This window comes from Condylura cristata, unplaced genomic scaffold (assembly GCF_000260355.1).
Source record: "Condylura cristata isolate star-nosed mole 26May11 unplaced genomic scaffold, ConCri1.0 scaffold00016, whole genome shotgun sequence".
NCBI lineage: Eukaryota > Metazoa > Chordata > Mammalia > Eulipotyphla > Talpidae > Condylura > Condylura cristata.
Genome location: NW_004567117.1, coordinates 12,971,221 through 12,989,482, shown reverse-complemented (window position 1 = coordinate 12,989,482; position 18,262 = coordinate 12,971,221). Strand labels below are relative to the sequence as shown.

At 45.2% G+C, this 18,262-nt stretch overlaps 1 protein-coding gene across 1 annotated transcript; it reads right to left on the bottom strand.

Moving 5' to 3' along the window:
• Positions 1–72: 72 nt before the first annotated feature.
• LOC101620624 (chromosome unknown open reading frame, human C18orf8) lies at positions 73–17,716 on the bottom strand. The gene is made up of 20 exons (XM_004683784.2): positions 17,465–17,716; positions 16,725–16,801; positions 14,556–14,640; positions 13,128–13,184; positions 11,743–11,829; positions 9,962–10,102; positions 9,536–9,639; positions 8,244–8,333; positions 8,045–8,150; positions 7,200–7,311; positions 5,626–5,670; positions 5,311–5,364; positions 4,088–4,216; positions 3,497–3,603; positions 2,058–2,177; positions 1,666–1,743; positions 1,243–1,347; positions 1,078–1,146; positions 768–993; positions 73–234 (listed from the first exon to the last, which is right to left on the bottom strand). The coding sequence occupies exons 1-20, from the start codon at positions 17,564–17,566 to the stop codon at positions 155–157; spliced, it is 1,974 nt and encodes a 657-aa protein (XP_004683841.1). The 5' UTR covers positions 17,567–17,716; the 3' UTR covers positions 73–154.
• Between the last annotated feature and the right edge of the window lie 546 nt (positions 17,717–18,262).

Sequence of the window (18,262 nt, the reverse complement as noted above, 5' to 3'; positions counted from 1 at the left end):
GAGTAAGCCATCACAAGTTCTTTACCATATTTTAGTAACATTTGAGGACGTTGTGGATAGTTTACTATAACATTTTATAGTTTAGAGCTTTATTAATGCAATAAATTAACTTTGTACACATTTTATATATAAAAAAGACAACTAACAAGTGATCTCAGAATGTTGTAGAACTCCTCAGAGCTTGTTCTCCAAAAATCTGTTTGAAAAAAGCAACATGTTCTTCACAGTGTTCTCCTGTAAAGGAAAATACAGATTTAAACCATTTGACGTGGCACAAAAAGAAGAAAAGCAGCGAATGAACTCTTCATAGCTCATAGATGTGTGTACTGGGGTTTTAACTTATTTTTCTCTCATAAAATACTGTGTTTTCCTAAGCTTTTTTTGAGTTGTCCTTTCTGTGCTCCCTACCACTGCAGGACTGGTCAGATGCTTCACAGCCCCGAGAAATCGCCATCTAACCTACCGGGTAATACATTCCCTAGAGTGGCTAATCAGTAAGCACCACGCCATTTAAAACCCTGATCCCACTGTTTCCTGGTTCTTCAGAAAGGGATATTCAAGGTGACCTGTGCCCAAACCACCTGATTTGGGTCCTGAACCTCTCTATGTCAAAGTGACATCCACTGGCTTAACCGCCATTCTTACTACAAATAGGAAGGCTAGATTTTTCTAAAAGCAAATTTCCCAAGAGTCCCCCTGCCTACAAGCTGCCAGTATTCTCAAATGTGTAGTTGGCGGAGGTCCTTTCATTGTGGCTCTGTTCTCACCTGGTGTGAAATTAGGGTTCCCTCGCAAACGCTGGTTTCGTTGTTCAAAGAACCGGAATATAGTATAGAAAAGCATGTTATCTTCAGTCTGCTTGGCTGCATCTAAAAATTTCCGTGCAGAAATGTTGTCGTGACCACCAATGCCCCGGATAAACCTTAAAGCAGCTAACACTTGATGTTTGGAAAGAAGAACTTCTACTATTTCATCATTTGCAGTCGAAAGTCGCTAGACGGGGAAAAAAGAAGTCTGAGTAAGTGCAAGGAACGGGGCAGAATTTTAGGCAGTTTAAACCTTGGCTAGATCAGTCACCTTCAGCATATCCAGAGAGAGCTGATGAGCAGGAGGGTAAAAACTTTCCAAGGATAACAGCAGGCAAGCCTGAAAGACACATGTTCAGCCTAGCTTCAGCATAAGAAAGTTGGAAGTTAAAATTTGAAGTTTCTCATCGTAAGAGAAATACATGGTGATACGTACCAAAGGCTTGGAGTCACTGAGGACATGGTACTGCAGGAACTGGTGCAGCATGTAGAAGAGGTTGTGCTGGACCAGCGTCTTGATCACGAGTTCATGTAAATAATGCTGAAGACAAAACAAAGAATGTCTCCAAGTGGCTCAGATACAACAGACTGTTGGGGGTGGGGAGGATCAGCAGCTATCCTAACTGGTGGGTAAAAGTTTGTTCTTGAGGGAGGTGGTTCAATGTGCAGGTGAATGAATCCCACTTGGAATGAACCAAGAATAGCATGTTGGCAGCATCAAAGTCACCCATCACCCAGATGGGCAAGCAGGCTGGCCCTTTAGCTTATAACTAAGTCATCTCAGTTACCAAAAAAGTACACTTCATATCTTAATTCCCTGCTATTGTAAAACTTGGAGCAAATGCTTATATGAAGGTACCTGTACTGCGATCTGAAATTGGTTGAGAGAGCGAATATACTCCATCAGTACAGATATCACAAATTTATGAGGCATCTCCTACAGAGAAGAAAAAAGTGATCTAAGAAATAGTTGCAAAGGAAGTTCCATGCAACCCCCATTTATACAGTCACCCATTTCCACATTAACCAATATTCTATTGCTGGTTTTGTCCAAATCCCTCCAGACCCTTCTTCCTTCGAAGATGTTTAGGCCTGAGTATTAGCCAATCCAAGAGCATTGGGCCCTCACCCAAGACACTGTCAATCTAATCACACAATGGGTTCTATTACTATTCCTCAGCTCCGTCACTTATACTTGTTTTGAGACACTGGTTGAGGTGAGGAGAGGCCAACAAACCATTGGTTACCCACCTTCTTTTCCGTGAACACTGACAGGACATGGGTGTACATGTCAGACTGGTCGACCACGGCTTGGGTCCGCAGCGGCCTTTTGAGGAGGGGACTGCTCCGGCTTTGCCCTGCTTCCATGGCCTAGACAATAAATTACAACTGTCATCTCAGTCCCACCTAGGTAATGGTAAATGCAGTGAATCCAAAAAGACCAAATTTCAAGAACCTAAGACAGATAAGAGCAGAGCATGACGTTATTTGGACAAAATCTCCTTAGTTGGCTGAGGAAATGATTTAGGAAGTCAGACCTGGTCATTTTGAAAATACACCAGTGTCCATGGATGAAATAAAAGAAAAAAAGTATAAGTCAAAAGTTTCTCGAGGCAGTTTAACCTCTTAAAAAAATAGGGCATTGTTTCAACACATGAAGTGGTTTCCTGCTTGATTCTATGACGCCCTGATCCTTCAGTAAGTGGCCATCACTGAAGTGCTCGGTGAGACTCCCCAAGTTGGACTGAACAGGGAGGTTGTGTGAGAACCTCTTGCCTCCTTCACCTAACTTTGTAAAGCAGCTTAGGCCAACAGACACTACAGGAGCTGCATCTAAGAAGCTCCAGAGGCCCCCCTGCTTCCGGTGGGCCGCTCTCAACAGCAGGGTTTATAAAACTGCAGGGCAGCCACTACCACTGGGATCAGCCCTGACTTCCACTGTACACTAGCCGGAGGACCATAGAAGGATCTAGATGAGCTCAGCACTCTATGCCTAACAGGAGGAGGGACAGGGACAGACACGTGTTCCCAGGTCGCCCAGCCTTCAGCAGCTAGCCTCAGTCCTCACCCTGGAGTAGCTAAAAACAAGTGGTCCTGGGGTTTTAATGTTTAAAACCACTTTAAGTCAAATCCGATCCCTAAAGTGAAATAATTCTACCTGTCCTAAACTTCTTTCTAGCTGAAGAACCTGGTAACAAATCATGTTAACTTTTTCTAGCCCTTCACAACAAATACATGTGAACTATGAAAAGCACAGTGCTGACATTTAATCCTCACTATCCTAATAGGATATTTACTATATGTCAGGATCACGCTTACTTTTGTAATTACTATATCCTAAAAGGAAAGGAAGCTGATGTGGCAAAATGGTTACATTTCTAATTACTGAATCTAGGCTCTGGCTAGTGTACGAAATGATGCAAAGGTGAGATGTGTCCATGCAGCAGGATCTATCTATGTGTAGACAGACAAGGCTCTATCTATGGGTAAGAGCAAATTAAAACCCCCCAAAGATGAAGACATCAAGTGACATGCGGCTTCCAGCAATGGGAAGCAAGAATGTGGAATACTTGGTCGCCACGTTATGGCCACAGCAAACCTCAGTGATGCGATTCTGTCAGAATCTCGCGTTGAAATTACTTAGAAAACAAACAGGGCCGGGGTGGAGGAGCCGCAGCGCAGCAGCTTACCATCGTGTAGCTCTGTTCAGCATCCAGATACCTTTTATACTCGAGGTTGAGTTTGTCGAAAACGGTGGCTATTACAGGCAAGGTCGCTCTGTCGGACTCACTTAACACTAAAAGGAATCAATGTTTACCCAGGTCAATGACAAACATCGCTGTGGCAAAAAAAACGTAACCCCCGGGTTTCCAGTGCAAACATACTTTTAAAGGGCATTCAGAGAAATGGAGAGCGCTGAAGCCTCAGAATCACCCACCAGCCCTTTCTGGTTACTAAAGTAGCCAAGGGGGATACTAGCAGACGATCCGTAGGTGGATGCGCATGTGCGACTGGTGGGTGCTGAAGGAAGTTTGTGGCAAAGGTAGGCGTGGAAGCTCACTGCAGTGCACTCGTGTTCACTGCTCTCATCTGGAGGCATCCTGGTCAGTCTCTTGTACCAAAGTGTACAAGTCAACCTCCCCAGTGGATTAAATAATCCATCCTTTAAGAAAAGAATGGGGCTACAGGCTACCGACAAGGCATAAAAATGTGTCCCACCTCCCAATGAAAGCTGTGGGCAGCACAGGCCTGAGATGACTCAGGTGGGGACAGTCACTTACTCTGCGAACAGACAGAGAGGATGACCATCTTGCACTCCTTCCTCTGGAGGAGAAAGTCCATGAGTCTTCCTTTATCTGGCAAGAGATTTACTATGGGCTGAAGTTTCACTTGGAGGTTCCAGAGGTAACCTGGAGTTAGGAGGTAGCAAATTCAATATGACGGTGCAAATCAGAAGAAACACCCAAAAGATCATTTCCCTATACTGGCGGTGGGGATAGTGCATGCAGTTGACAGCTCTTTCATGCTAAAGCACAGCAGTTGGGAAGTCGAGACATGCCTGACAACAGGCGACTGCCAGCCAAAGTTCTATACGCTGGTGGGTCCCTATGACAATATCCTGTGTGCCCCGGTACATCGGTGGTGTAGCTCCCTGAACGTCGGGTGAAGGTAGGCGTGCAACAGATCTTTAATCAAATCAGTTCCTTCCCTACACCAGTGCCCTTTAACCTTGAAGGCAGAAAAAGCTGTTGACATGTGGCATTAACTTCGGCCCTGCACTTTGGTTTACTCTGTGCCGGCTTATAGGTCCAAAAGGCAATTCCAAAGGAATTTCATAATTGGTTCAGATCAATTCATGAATTTCCTGACCACCACTCTACCAGGTAGGCAGGGAGAACCTCTCCCAAGTGGGGTTCCACATGAAAATAAAACCACCTGATCTGAGTGAGCACTGTCTGATTCTCCCACAGCTGATACAGAGCTGCCATCATACCAGGGTAGGTGAGACAGAGATGTGAATTCATTATATGCAGTGACACCAACGGCTTTAGAGCGAATTCTTGAGAGTCCCGTTGGGTTAAGATGGCAAAACACACAGAAGCTCTCTGATGAGAGATACAAGGTGCTAAGGATTCCCCAGGATGAGACATTTTGAGGGAGGCTTTGCCAGCACCCTGGTGTGTATGGACATGACGGGGTCCCCCCAGAGCAGGGTGGGGTGGAGGAAGTTTGCATACACCAAGCTTCAGAGTCTGGCTTTCAGAATGGAGACATGAAGGGGCTTCAAGCAGGGAAATAACTATTCCTAGTTGTAATTATAAAAAAAATACATGCTCCTGATAAAAGTGCACACAGAGATCAGAGTGTAAAATGAAAAACTACTCCCATTCCCACGTTTGAACATTCCTTGCTCAGATTCCCCCAGAAACCACGACTGGCTCGCACGGACACCCAAAGTCAACAGGCACCACCTTCACACATGACGGTCGCACCTCTGACCCACCTTGGCTTGCACTGATAATGATGTCAGGTTGAAAGACAATCCAGGATGAAGAATCTACATGTTATAGGAAATTCTAAACCAGGAAGACATGAAGACAAAGGCAAACCCCATTTAATCACTACTCGCCCCCCACCCCCTATTTCTGAGGCCACTCCAAAGCCCAGCTCCAGGGTAATAAGGAAGCCTCCCCACAGGCTGTGGGCTCCAAGTTACTCAGAGCTGCAAGGCTGGGGACCAGCCGCACTCAGACACCAGCGTGAAAAACGGGGAGCAGCTTCCCTGCTGTGCACAGCGCCTGTGCCCTGCAAAGGATACAGAGCTTACACGGGACCGGGGACTGGCTGGCCACAGGAGCTGGACCTACAAGGGAGGAAACACAAAAGCGCAGAGACTGAGTCAGAAAATGCTGCAGGTGCCAGTACGTAGGATGCAAATGAGTTCAGTAAAGAAGTTCACTGATAACACGTGAGGGAATGAGGAAGTGAGGACAAGCCTAGAAAAGGGCTTCCTCTCAATGAGAGCCAGGAGCCGCTGGCTTTTGAAGCCCGCAGGTGGCCCTCATGTGAAGTCAAGAGAACCACAGGCCAACCCAACCAAAAACAGAACGGGAAATGAGGGCAGCTGGCTCTTCCCCAAGCTGCTGGTCTCATCTTTCAAAACAGCCCAACAGGCCCTTCTCGAAAGAGTACACCAGGAAAAAAAACAGTCAGAAACTGCGGAAAATGCTTTTCCATTTATACCACAGATCATAGATTTGAGAGACCCTAGTCAACTAATCTTACCAGGACTACTCTTTATCAGGGCTATCTTCCAAGCATGCCTGGAATTTGCTTTACTGGCGCTAGCCCATTTTACGTGACTGCCTTCTAACTGGCCCTCAACAAATGAAACAGAGCTAAAGACTGCATATGTTTATACATTTAATGTTGTTTCTCCCCTCAGTTCACCAGGAGGGGCCTTCATGGCAAATGAGCAGCAGATATAAACAAATCATTTGGTATACTCTTTAATGTTCTTTAATGCTAACGTAATAATTTACTATCCCAGAGTAAGGGAGGAAGCCTGAAAGATGCAGGAGGTCAAAAGAACTAATCAAACATTGGTGAAAACTAGTTTCTTCCTCTCCAACTCTGCCAGAAGAGTTGTGTTACCAACATCAGGCTAATCCAGCAAGGCGGGGTGGGCAGGCAATACAGCGCTAAGGCAAGGAAGCCTGACTCACCATTGCTCATTGGCATTCCCAAGAAGACATTGCTACTAAAGCTCCAGTTTCTGAGATTTACACAATGAAATGCCAACTAGTTTACTCTGTACTCCAGTCTCCTTTCAAAGAACTGATTGTTCTTCTAGTTTGAAATCAATTACAATGGGAAAAAACAAAAGAACTACATGGTTCCTTTCCTTTTCCCTTTCCCTGAAACCCCGACCTCCTGACTTCCCACCCCATGTCTTCAAGTAGGACTGATCTTGAAGAATGTAGAACCACAGCTTGACCATAAGTTAGGAGAGAATGTGAGAAAGATCAACATAATTGACCACAGGTTAAACTAACATCCATAAAAAGCCAAATTTAATCTCAGCTGTTACAAGTACAATAAAAAAAAGTCAAGGACGCATTTGATATTACAGAATCTGCTTCAATAGCTAAGCACAACTCTCGACTTTCAAAGTTCAGGGGAGAAAAAAAAATTCTACTTTTTCCAAAGAAAAAACATTTATATAAAATGTTTTTCATAAACAAAATTTTAACTTACAAAATTCACAGGAGTTGCAATAAAATAAAAAAAAAATAAAGAGAATCACCCTCACACAAACTAACACATCTGGGAATCCCTATATCCACTCATTCCACCTGGAATCTGACTCCTGACCACAGTGATTTCTTTTACCTGCCATGGGGATTTGATAGGGCTGAATGGATCGAGCTGGAAGCACTGGGTGATGGAAGGTAACGGTGCCATCGAACTCCCCCCTTAACTTGATGTCAAATATCACCGAAGTCTGAGTGGAGAAAGACGACTGTGAGGCTGCAACGGACCACGCCCTACCCGCGTTACCCCACATCTTGCTCCTTCAAATCGGCTTAAAGAGTCTGTTTGTTTCCAGTCCCTATAGGCAAGCGCTTGTTTGAGAAGGAATTTGCTACAGCACGACTCTCTTCAACATTTTTATCCACTCTCACAAATATTCCTGGCGCTTACAACATGCTTCCTTTGAAGAGCTCAAAATGATCTGAATGGATCTTTTTCATTTAACATGTAACATCTTCATTAGAGACATGGGTGTCACCACAATCTTGGAGCCTTGGAAAAAAGTGGCTTGTCTACCACCTGCCACCCAGATTACAGCACAGGAAAAGTAGGACCCATTCTAGTCCTTTGTCTCTGGCCATCCAGCCTCTACCCTTACAAAGAACATACAGAGCTCATGTGGTCCTGTAACTCAGCGAGTCTGCAGTGAATTCCCAGCTTAGATGATTCAAATAATGATTCCAAATCAAATTTACTCATGCAGTTTTCTGAAATAAATTTTAACTATCCTTATTCGATGATATGAAATCACTGTTTTTCTGAATCACCCAAAATACCAAACCCATTTCCATCGGGGAGACCAACACTTTTAGCATAAAAAGCACTTTCTATCACTGTTCAGAAAGTTTCCTCAAATTTCCTAACTCTTTTAAGCAGTGCTAACTCATATGACACAGGCCAGACACCCCACACACGGCTCATACCTCTGTGTCCTGATGGTGAACGACTACCAGGTTATCCACCACATTTAGAGCAAACTTCCCCGTTCGATTTAACTTTAATATGTGCATCTTTTTACAGGTACCTTCTCTGTAGAACAACAGATAGGTCAAAAAAACAGATCGACAAGTTTTAGTTCACATTTTCAAATGGCAGGAAGAGGGAAGAAAGCATTAAAGATACCGTGGTAGATGATAGAGGACTACCTCCGCTCCTGTACTATTGGAGGTCCGAGAATGGTGCCTCAAGAAGAGAACATAGAGCTGTCCGTATCTAATTAGAGAACAAAGACACGTAAGTCACATGTGGCCACTTGAAATCCCTCTATTCTAATGCCAAATTAGTCAGCCATAGTTAATAAATTATGACTTGTTAAGGGAATATTCTGCAGACAACAAAAATAGTTACAAAGAAACATAGTCAGGTTTTCAAAAAGCCTACACCATTAAATGAAGAAGGGGATACAAAACTAAATGTAGTCTGATCATAATATTTTAAAAGAAAATGTATGCAAATGTTTCATGTATGCATAATGTCTAAAATACTGGAAAGAAATGCATGTTTGAATAAGTATCCTGGAGGAATAAGCTATGTCCATTTTATTTTTCCCTGACTTTATGTATTTTCCAAGCTTTTCGTCATGAACACATTTCTTAATCACAGGAAAATGGGACCACCACCATTTTTAAGCTTCACCTAATAAGCACAGCTGTGAGCGGTTTCCACAGGCCTGTCTGCAGCCCAGTGGTCGCCCCTGTTCTGGGCGGGCCCTAGAGAAGAGGACGAGACCTATGGAAGGGGGGGGGGTCCCTGCCCCCAGCAGCCTGGACTGCCCTTCCTGTATCTGTTTTCTAAATCAGAACGCCACAGATGATTTCCTTTTTAAAAAAGTGTCCCAACTGTTAAAAAATTTCCAAGTTTGGAAACGACTGGCTTTAGCCAAAGAATCAGAAGTAACTTAGGACCAAAATGTTGGTATTTGCTGAGTGGGGTTTCTAGGCCTATAGGTTCTTTTTTTGAATCTATTTTTGCATTTGAACTTTTCATAGTAAAGTTTAAAAACTGGCATATCTGCATTTCCAACTAGGCCTTTCTATGTAAGTAACTCAGTCCCACGTTTGTTAAATAAAAAAAAATAATTTTCTTATTTAGAATTACCACCTATTCTAGGCAAAAATATTCCTTGACATGCTTCAACTCACAGAATGGAAATAAATTCTAAAACCAAGATACCTAAAAAAAAAAATCAGTTGGTTCAGTGTTCTCTTTGTATCAGACTTGACTGGTTAAACAACATCACAAAGCTAACCCAATCAAAAAAGAATATCAAGAAGACCCCCAGTCTCTCCATACATAAGATCTAGGTACTGAGGGCAAGGGACAACCACGGGCCTCTCTGGAGCACTCGCTGACACGCCATTACTAGCATCACTAAAAACAATGACAAAAATAATTCCCTCAAAAGACAGACATACATGGTCGCCATCGCCATATCTCTCTCGGAAAGGCTCATCTTAGTTGATTTAGGCACAGCTGGTAACTCAATTTCAAACTTGGGCAGCTTCGACATAGTGCCAGCCTGTTTGCGGGGAAACATTGTTTAAGGAAAAGTTTATCAAAGCCTTTGATGCTTCAGTATCCCCTATGTAAACTCACTGAAGAAATAAACACACTTTGTTTTTCCAGCCTTTCCACCTCCCGTGGTGTCCTTGACACACAGGGATCTTGTCCCCACAGAATGAATGGCCGTAGGTGCCGTGATAATGCCCTCTAGTGGTGAGAGACGGCAAGGGGATGGTTAGGGGCACTTGCCTTTCCTTGGAGGTGGTTGCCATATTAGAAAGTTGGAGGAGTAGGGCAGGAAGTGAGAACCCTTTTTATTAAGAGAAGCTTACTCTTACCCGAAAATAAAAGGGCTGCAGCACATTTCCGAGGACTGTAGTGGACAGCAGGATCACAGCACTCTCAGGACAGTACATGTACCAGTTCACATTGATGTTCTGGCTCTTCAGGAGTTTCAGATTACGTTTTTCTGGTAATACCTGAAGCAAAATTCCAGACACAGAATCATCACTCAAGAAGCGCAAACTGTCAGAGGACTAACATAGCAAACATAGCAAACTAACATAACAGAGAATACAAAAGGCAGGGGGGAAATTAATAGGTTAAATTGAAAATTACATTTATTTTATTATAGTTATTAACTGATCTGTGGTTACAAATTTTAACTCACTGACTCTCACTTATAACCCTAAGATGTGGAGATCATCAGTCCTACTCAAGAGGTCTCAGCCGGTACACAGTGAGACTGAGAAAGGTGTGGGACTGCAAGGATCGGATCTGAGCTCCAAGACCCAGTACACTACCCAGCACAGAGCAGCAGCATTCTCACTCATCTCAGACAAGGTGCAGAAACAGCCCCCTGGACCTGTGCAGCCTCAGCCAGCACCCAGCCTGCAGCATCTGCCTCCCTGCAGTCTCTGCCCGAGTCAGGGAGGTCCCTCTTCCTCACAGGTGTGTCCCTGAGACTTGAGCTCACCTACTACTTTTTTTTTTTTTTTTAAAGATTTATTTATTTATTCATACAGAACTGGGGTACAGGCCAGAGGCTCAGGGACGGCGAGAGGCTTCACCAGAGACAGAGTGGGGAGCAGAACAGGCAGATTGACGAAGCACACTGCTGAGGGGAGCAGCGGGTGGGTCAGGAGAGGTCTGGCTCGCCATGTGGTCTCCTCCGGGGCAGGCGGCAGGCGGGAATCGAACTCATGCGGAAGTGGCTTCAGATTCTCAGTGCTGTGCTTTAACCCGCTGCGCCACCAGGGAGGGCCACCTACTACTTTTTAATCAAGGCACTTTAAATAGACACAAAATATTCCAACACCTCAAGAACACTACTGGCTAGAGCCCCAGATATTCATGCTCACAGAACACTATGCGTGGAAGTCAGGGTTTCCTGACTACTTGGATATACTAAGGATGTGCAAGACTATTATATTTCTTGAAGATTTCAAAACTTACCTAGATGACCTGAATGCACATCTTCCAACTAGAGAATACAGAGATCTTTAAAAATGGTTGCCACTAGGAATCCTCTAAAGCAGGTAATCCTTTCCAAACTACCACATCAATAAACTATTGGTGTGTGTGAGATTTATTTAAAGTGTTTTCTTTCTGCTGGTCATTACAAAAGATTTTAACGATAGTCTTATAGCAAAGCACCCTGGCATAACATCTCGCGTTTTGCTTAAACAAGTATATTTCTCTATCCATATATTCTAAATTACACTGCATTTATTAGTCAGCAAAATGAAAACCAGAAATAATCTGCATAACCTCTACATTAGCTTCACTTGAAGCATTCTTAATAGGCCAGGCAGTTGGGAACATATTAAAAGATGTCGAGGTAGGCACATCAAAAGACCAAGCCAACAGTGAAAAAGTAACCTATGGATTGAGAGAAAATATTTGCGAGTCATATATCTGATAAAGGGGTAAATATCCAGACTATCTACAGAATTCCTACAAGTCAACCAAAAAAAGACCCAATTAGAGTGAGCAAAATATTTAAATAAGGATTCCTCTAAGAGATATAAATGGCTAACAGCTATGAAAAGCTGCTCATCCTCACTAATCATGGAGAAATACAAGTCATAACCACTATCAGCCAATATAAATGAAGTACCTGATAAAATTCGATTCCTTGATCTGTAATAAAGACAATCTCTGTTGAACTGGTCCAGCAGAATCCCAGTATGTTGGCATTCTTGGTCTGAAAAGAATTATACAAAGATTCTTTTTTTTTATTCAAAGATTTATTCTTTTGCACATACAGAACTGGGGGACAGAACAGAGGTCAGGGGTGGTGAGAGGATTCACCAGAGACAGAGTGGGTAGCAGAACAGCAGAAAGACGAAGTATACTGCTGAGGGGAGCAGCAGGAAGGTCAGGAGAGGTCTGCCGCGCCATGTGGGTCACCTCGCTGTGACCTCTCGGGGACCGAACTTGTGCTGAAATGGCTGCTGCTAACTTTGTAGTGCAGTGCTTTAGCCCACTGCACCACCAGGGAGGGCCCCATAGACTTTTCTAAAGAACAAAAAAGGTATATAATTCCCTTGAAAAGTTTAATACAGTCTGCTGTTTGTACCACTTTTTAATAAAGTTACACAGATTTATCGATGAATCAATTTTTCCTTCAAATACTACTTGTGGATTTTCACCTGTAACACCTCATTGAAGCAATTGAGTCTTAATTCCTTCTAGTTAGCAAAAGAGGGAAAAACATGAGCTTGTCGAAAGGTAACTGACCAGCCCCAAGAGACAGCAATTTCTACCTTTAAGAGCTACAGCACAGATGACATTCTCCTTGTCAACCACACCATAAAATCTACAGTTATAAAAGCAGAAAGGCATAACATTCTCAGTGTGTTGCCCCAAAAGAGGTTGGGTTGGGGGGTATTGAGCCACACCCTAACTCACTTGGTAAACAGCAAGTTGGCTGGCTGGGAGGGGTTCAGCTACGTGGGTTTTCTAACTCCACTTACCGAAATCATTTACAGTGATGCAGAAAGCCTATTCTGTCCACTAGTAGCTCCTGCTAGTTTCCGGGTGCTCGCAGGGCCAACATTAGCTGAGCTCCATCCAGCCCAGTTTATGACACCCAACAGATCTAATTTACATGAATTAGAATCTACATCCAGGGAAAGACACAGCGAGGGAGGACATGACAAGGGCTGCACATGCAGAAAAGCAACCACCAGGAAAGGAAAAGAAACACTTTTCCCTAAACCACCACCAGCAGGAGGCTTCGAAAGAGGTCCAAGGTCTAACCCAGATGCAAGGAGGCACCAGAAAAACAATACACAGACACCACACCCATCATTCATTTTATCCCCTTCACCCCTGCTCTGTTCTGCAGATGAAGAGCAGGTTTAACTTTTTGAACTGTGCAAAGTCACAGTGCCAGCAGGCAACACAATCGACCTCACGCCTGTACTCTCAATCACTACTCCAGCTCCTCAGTGCCCCGCGCAGTTAAAGGCCCACAGCTGGGAAGAGTCAGGGCCTTACCTTGCACTCCTGAGTGTACTCCAGCTGAGAACTATCTGGGAAAAAATTAGAAAAATCCTGAAAGAAAAAAAAAGAGAAAGAGGTCTGGATTGGGCAACATACAGCCAACCTACTCTGGTTCACAACAAAAGAAAAAGATAAATTTTAAAAGTGATCAGAAAAAGACTGACAAAAACTCAAGAGACAAGAAAAATTAAGAAACAATCTATCTCCTTAACAGTTGCAGGTATTAGATTCAATGTATTTTTTTTTTTTGCATCAAACAGGGATCCAGGCCAGAGATGAAAGGGCAGTGAGAGGCTTCACCAGAGACAGAGTGGAGAGCAGAACAGGCAGACTGACAAAGTACACAGGTGAGGGGAGCAGCGGGCAGGTTAGCAGAGGTCTGCTGTGCTGTGGGTCATGTCCCTGGCCAGGAATCGAACTCATGCTGAAGCGCTGCGTCTAGCATCGCAGTATTGCGCTTTAATCTGTTATGCCACCAGGAAGGGCCCTATTCAATATATTTTTAAAAATTAATCCAAGTATTTAATTCAATCCAATTCAAATGGGTGATTTCAGAGAAATGGGCTTCTACATTTTTTAAGAGGCTTTCCAAAAATGTTAGCAATATTGACAAAAGAAAGCATGATTCTGCCTCTTTCCCCACAGCTTTTTCTCTACTTTACAAAGAGAAATTGTGAATATTTATAAAGGCTGACTTGCCAACAAGCTGTTCGGCTCTGAATATCTGTTCCTATTAGATTCAAAGATGAAAGTGGTTAAATGGAGTTATTGGGGCAAGACTAATTCACAAAGCAGTTAAAACCACACCTCATATAATCTATACATCTTTATTGGGGCAAGACTAATTCACAAAGCAGTTAAAACCACACCTCATATAATCTATACATCTTTTGGGTAAGTACAAAAGATGCCTGAGGGTCCAGATTAATTTTTTTTAAAGACTTATTTATTTATGCATATAGAACTGGGGTACAGGCCAGAGGTGCAGGGGCGGTGAGAGGCTTCACCAGAGACAGAGTGGGGAGCAGAACAGGCAGATCAACGAAGTACACTGCTGAGGGGAGCAGTGGGTGGGTCAGGAGAGGTCTGCCACGCCATGTGGTCCCCTCCGGGGCAGGCGGGAATCGAACTCATGCGGAAATGGCTTTAGCTTCTCAGTGTTGTGCTTTAACCCGCTGTGCCACCAGGGAGGGCCCCAGATTAACTTTTTTAATTCAAGGCAAATACTAAGGTCCTAAGTAATTTTTTTTTTAGGGATGGGGATGATAATTCTCTTCAGGAATCCCAAAAGCTCAACTACAATACAACACAATATCGTCATGACATTAAAATAACAAACAGTCCCTTTAACCTGGAATTTTGCTATTTATTCACTTCTAATGTCTTTTTTTTGGGGGGGGGGTACCTTTAAAGATATCTTACCACAGTCTTTGGGGTCCTCTGAACAGCCAATATCTTATTTTCCAAGGAAAACTTAATGCATTTCACTTCTCCTTTGTCTTCCATTCTTTAAGAAGAAAGAATATGTTAAGAATTAAACTTCATAACTAAAGTCTAGCGTTTATCATTTTGAGAGAAGAAAAAAGACAAGTTAAATAGTCAGGAAGCAGCAAATCTGAATTTAAAATTAAAAGCATGTTTCTTAAGTTGTCAGTATGATTCTTTAAATGAATTCCAACTGGCAACAGACTACTGGAGAAATTTATGGCAAAGACAAAAAGTACGTCAAGAACTGAGATCACCTGCATTTCACCTGCAACTTAATTTCACCACACGGTAACTAACCTCCACCAACCACTGACTGCTCTCCCCACTGCTCTCTCAAGCAAAGTTTTAGAAAGGGACAGGGGGGTGCTGCTCTTCGGGCTCACTCCCATTCACCTGCTGGGGGGGGGGCTACACCCCACCTGGGTGTCTCATTACCACCTCAGCTACTAAGGGAAGTGAAGGGACAGCTTACAGAGCAACTCCAGGACACTTTTGGGAGTGAGAAGTTCATATCTGGACTGTGGTGATAGTATCATGGATGTACTTGGGTCAAAATTCATCAACTGTGTAAGTTAAATACGTGCAGTTAATAAGAGCTAGATTACATAAAACTTAAAAATGTTTTTAAAGAGCGGGGTTAACCTCAGTGTCTTCCCCCTCAAATCCTAGGTCTGGATCACTACTATCTCACTCTCATTTTCCTCACCCAACTAACCACCAAGTCTTACCCATTGCCTTCCTAAGCATCCCTCGAGTGCCTATGTGAGGCCAGTCTACACTGCCTTCCATGCGATGTTCACCTCATTTGCTCAGACTACTGTGATTCTCTCAGAGGCATCCCTGACCCTGATATGCTCCCAACCAATCCAGCCTCAAAGCCGGAAACAGCGTGCTCCTTCCAAACACTGATATGAGCATGTCAGGCCCCACCTTACACATCTTCAGTAACAAGATAAAGCCCTAATGCCATGACAGAACATGGAAAATTCAAGCTGGCCACTACCAGCGGCCAAACCACCACCCCCCCCTTCCCTGCAAGGAAGAGCTGATCCAGACCCAGGGGCCCTGAACACCACTCTTGTTCAAAGCTGCACTTGGATTCCCTCTATTTGAAAGGTGGCCTCTAAAATCACCTAATTCAAGCTTGCAAGCCTTGCTCAAAGACTGATTCCTCTCTGGCCTTCCCCTACAGGGCAGTGGTCCTCCCCAACACATCCCAAGTTAAAGGTCACAACACATGTGTGTCCACACTCTGCACAGAGCGCTATTAACAGTACTTATGACATTCAGTAGCACATGTCCACTCACTTGTCCCCTCACTTGTCCCCTCACTCAATTACTGAGCTCGCTAAGGGCACCAAGTTCATTCAGAGCCTTCACATGCTTGGTGTCCAGCACTGGGACTACAACCAGTGTTTCTCAAACACATGAGAATGAAAGAAAATGAGGGTGATTCATTTTCTACTTCAGAAACTATTTCCTACTGACACAAGCCAACTGTAAAAATTAAGTCACCACTAAACAGAGGACCAACATGGGACTTTCCTCTTTTGTAATCACAGATAGCTTATCACCCAAATGGAGATATGTCTGAAAATGAAAGGGACTCCCATTCATAATTACACTAGTTCAACTTGCATAAACTGGAACATGCAGGCATCTTGAACACAGTGGAGCTATTATTTTCTTAAAATACATCATTATGTGGCAAACAGTGACCTAGGAGTCTCCCCTCCTAACACTCACGAGAAAATAACCTGGGTCAGATGAGGAAGTAAAGGTCCTCTTAAGTCAAGAAACAGGAAATGGGTTCATAGAGGTAATGACTTGCTAATTTCAAGTACCAGGAAGTAGGTGCCCTACTTTGGAATATTTAGGTCCAGGTGAACAAGAAAGGAATTTCCCCACATTATTTCACTGTGACCAAAATGCCACCAAGATCGCACAGCAGGTGTCTGCTTCCGTCTCCCTTGCACAAACGTTTTGAAACCCTTAGAGGAGTCAACAGACAAAACGGTAAATAAAACCACCTTTGTGAAGGACATCAAGAAAAACACCATTTTGTTTGTACATTGACATTCTTCCAAAAATGTCAGCAGTTACCTAAATGAGATGGGATTCCTATCCTCTGGGCCTTTAACAACCACCCCAGTGGCTCCACCAGATCGCACAGCAAAAACCTGAGAGGGAAGACAAGCAACGTTAGTGGGGTCAACTTTGAAAGGTTCTAGACACAAAGACCAAGCTACAGGTGATGGCTTAGTGTACTCCCCGCCCTCGGGAAGCAACATGGAACCTCCCAATCTGCAGACGCCTGGTGTTCACATGAATTTTAAACAGAATAGAGACCGAAAAGGTCTCTGCCACTCCAAGAGCTGCCCACTGTGCAAGAACTGGGGTCCTCTATGCTCCAGTTTTAATCCTGTTTGGCAGGGGCGCCGCGGATGCACTTAAATATACCCTGTTAAGCCTCTCACGGCTTTATCCCCTTTTTAAAATTACAAAGAATAATGATAATCTCCATGTCTAAATGAAGTGCAAGCGTAACTAATGACAAAGACAAAAGGCACCCGGGAAAAAACGATATGCCAGGCGCTGACCGCCGTCGAAGGGCGCTGGGTCGCTGGAGCCGGCTCCAGTTCCACCCAAGCTGTCACTTTGGAGGAGAAAGCCCCGGCTGCGGCGGCACCTGGTCCCCCGGCCCACCCCACGGACCGGAGCCGGCGCCCCTCCGGCGCGGGGGTGGCAGGGGAAGCCCCAGGCCTGGTCCGCGGGCACCGGCCTGGACGCCGGGCAGGGCGCGCCGGCCCGCGCGGGGGAGGAGGGCACGGCCCTGCCCGGACCTGCTTGTTGGCCTCATCGAAGAAGACGCAGTTGACCGGGTTCGCCTTCTCGAATTGCACCGGCCGCTCGCACAGCTCCAGGTAGTAGTCCTCCTCGCCCATGGCGGGCGCCGCGGCGGCGGCTGGGGGCACGGGGACGGCCGCCAGCGTGGAGCGGGGCGAGCGGCGCCCGACTGTGGGCGCGAGCAGCCAAGCCGGGCGGCGGCGGCGGCGATCCGAGCGGGCGCGGGGGCCGCTTCCTGGTGCCACGCCCCCACCTCCCCGGGCACGTGACCTGCTGCTCTGCGGGCTTAAACAGGCAACCGCCGGCTTTGGTGGGGCCCACAGACCCCGACCGCGCCCAGCTCGGAGCCGGAGGCTCCTCCCCTTTCCCCGAGGACTGGGTCCCGGAGCGGCTCGCGGGGCGTGGAGGGGCGGGCGGCGGCCGCGTGACCCGGAAGCCCGCGCGGTGCGCAGGGCGGAGGTGGCGCCGCAAATCCCAGCAGCTCAGGGAAAAAGCGCGTGCGGGCCCCGCTGCCGACCTGTCCTGGGCTCGGTGCCCGCGTGGGGTCGGTCTGTCCCCGGCCTAGAGAAGGCGCGTCCTCTCTCCCCGGAGGGTTTATGGACCCTGCCACTAGGAAATTAATTTGGGAGACGGGAAAAAGGGCCGATGCCAAATCCGTTGTAGGTGATCAGGCGACGTTGCTTGTGAGAGCGGTGGGGGATGGAGATGTGGCCCGGGGTGGAAAGATGAGTTTGGTAGTTAAAATGAAAGAAGGAGCAAGGATGTTCCAGTTTTGCTGTGCATGTTGTCTGGTA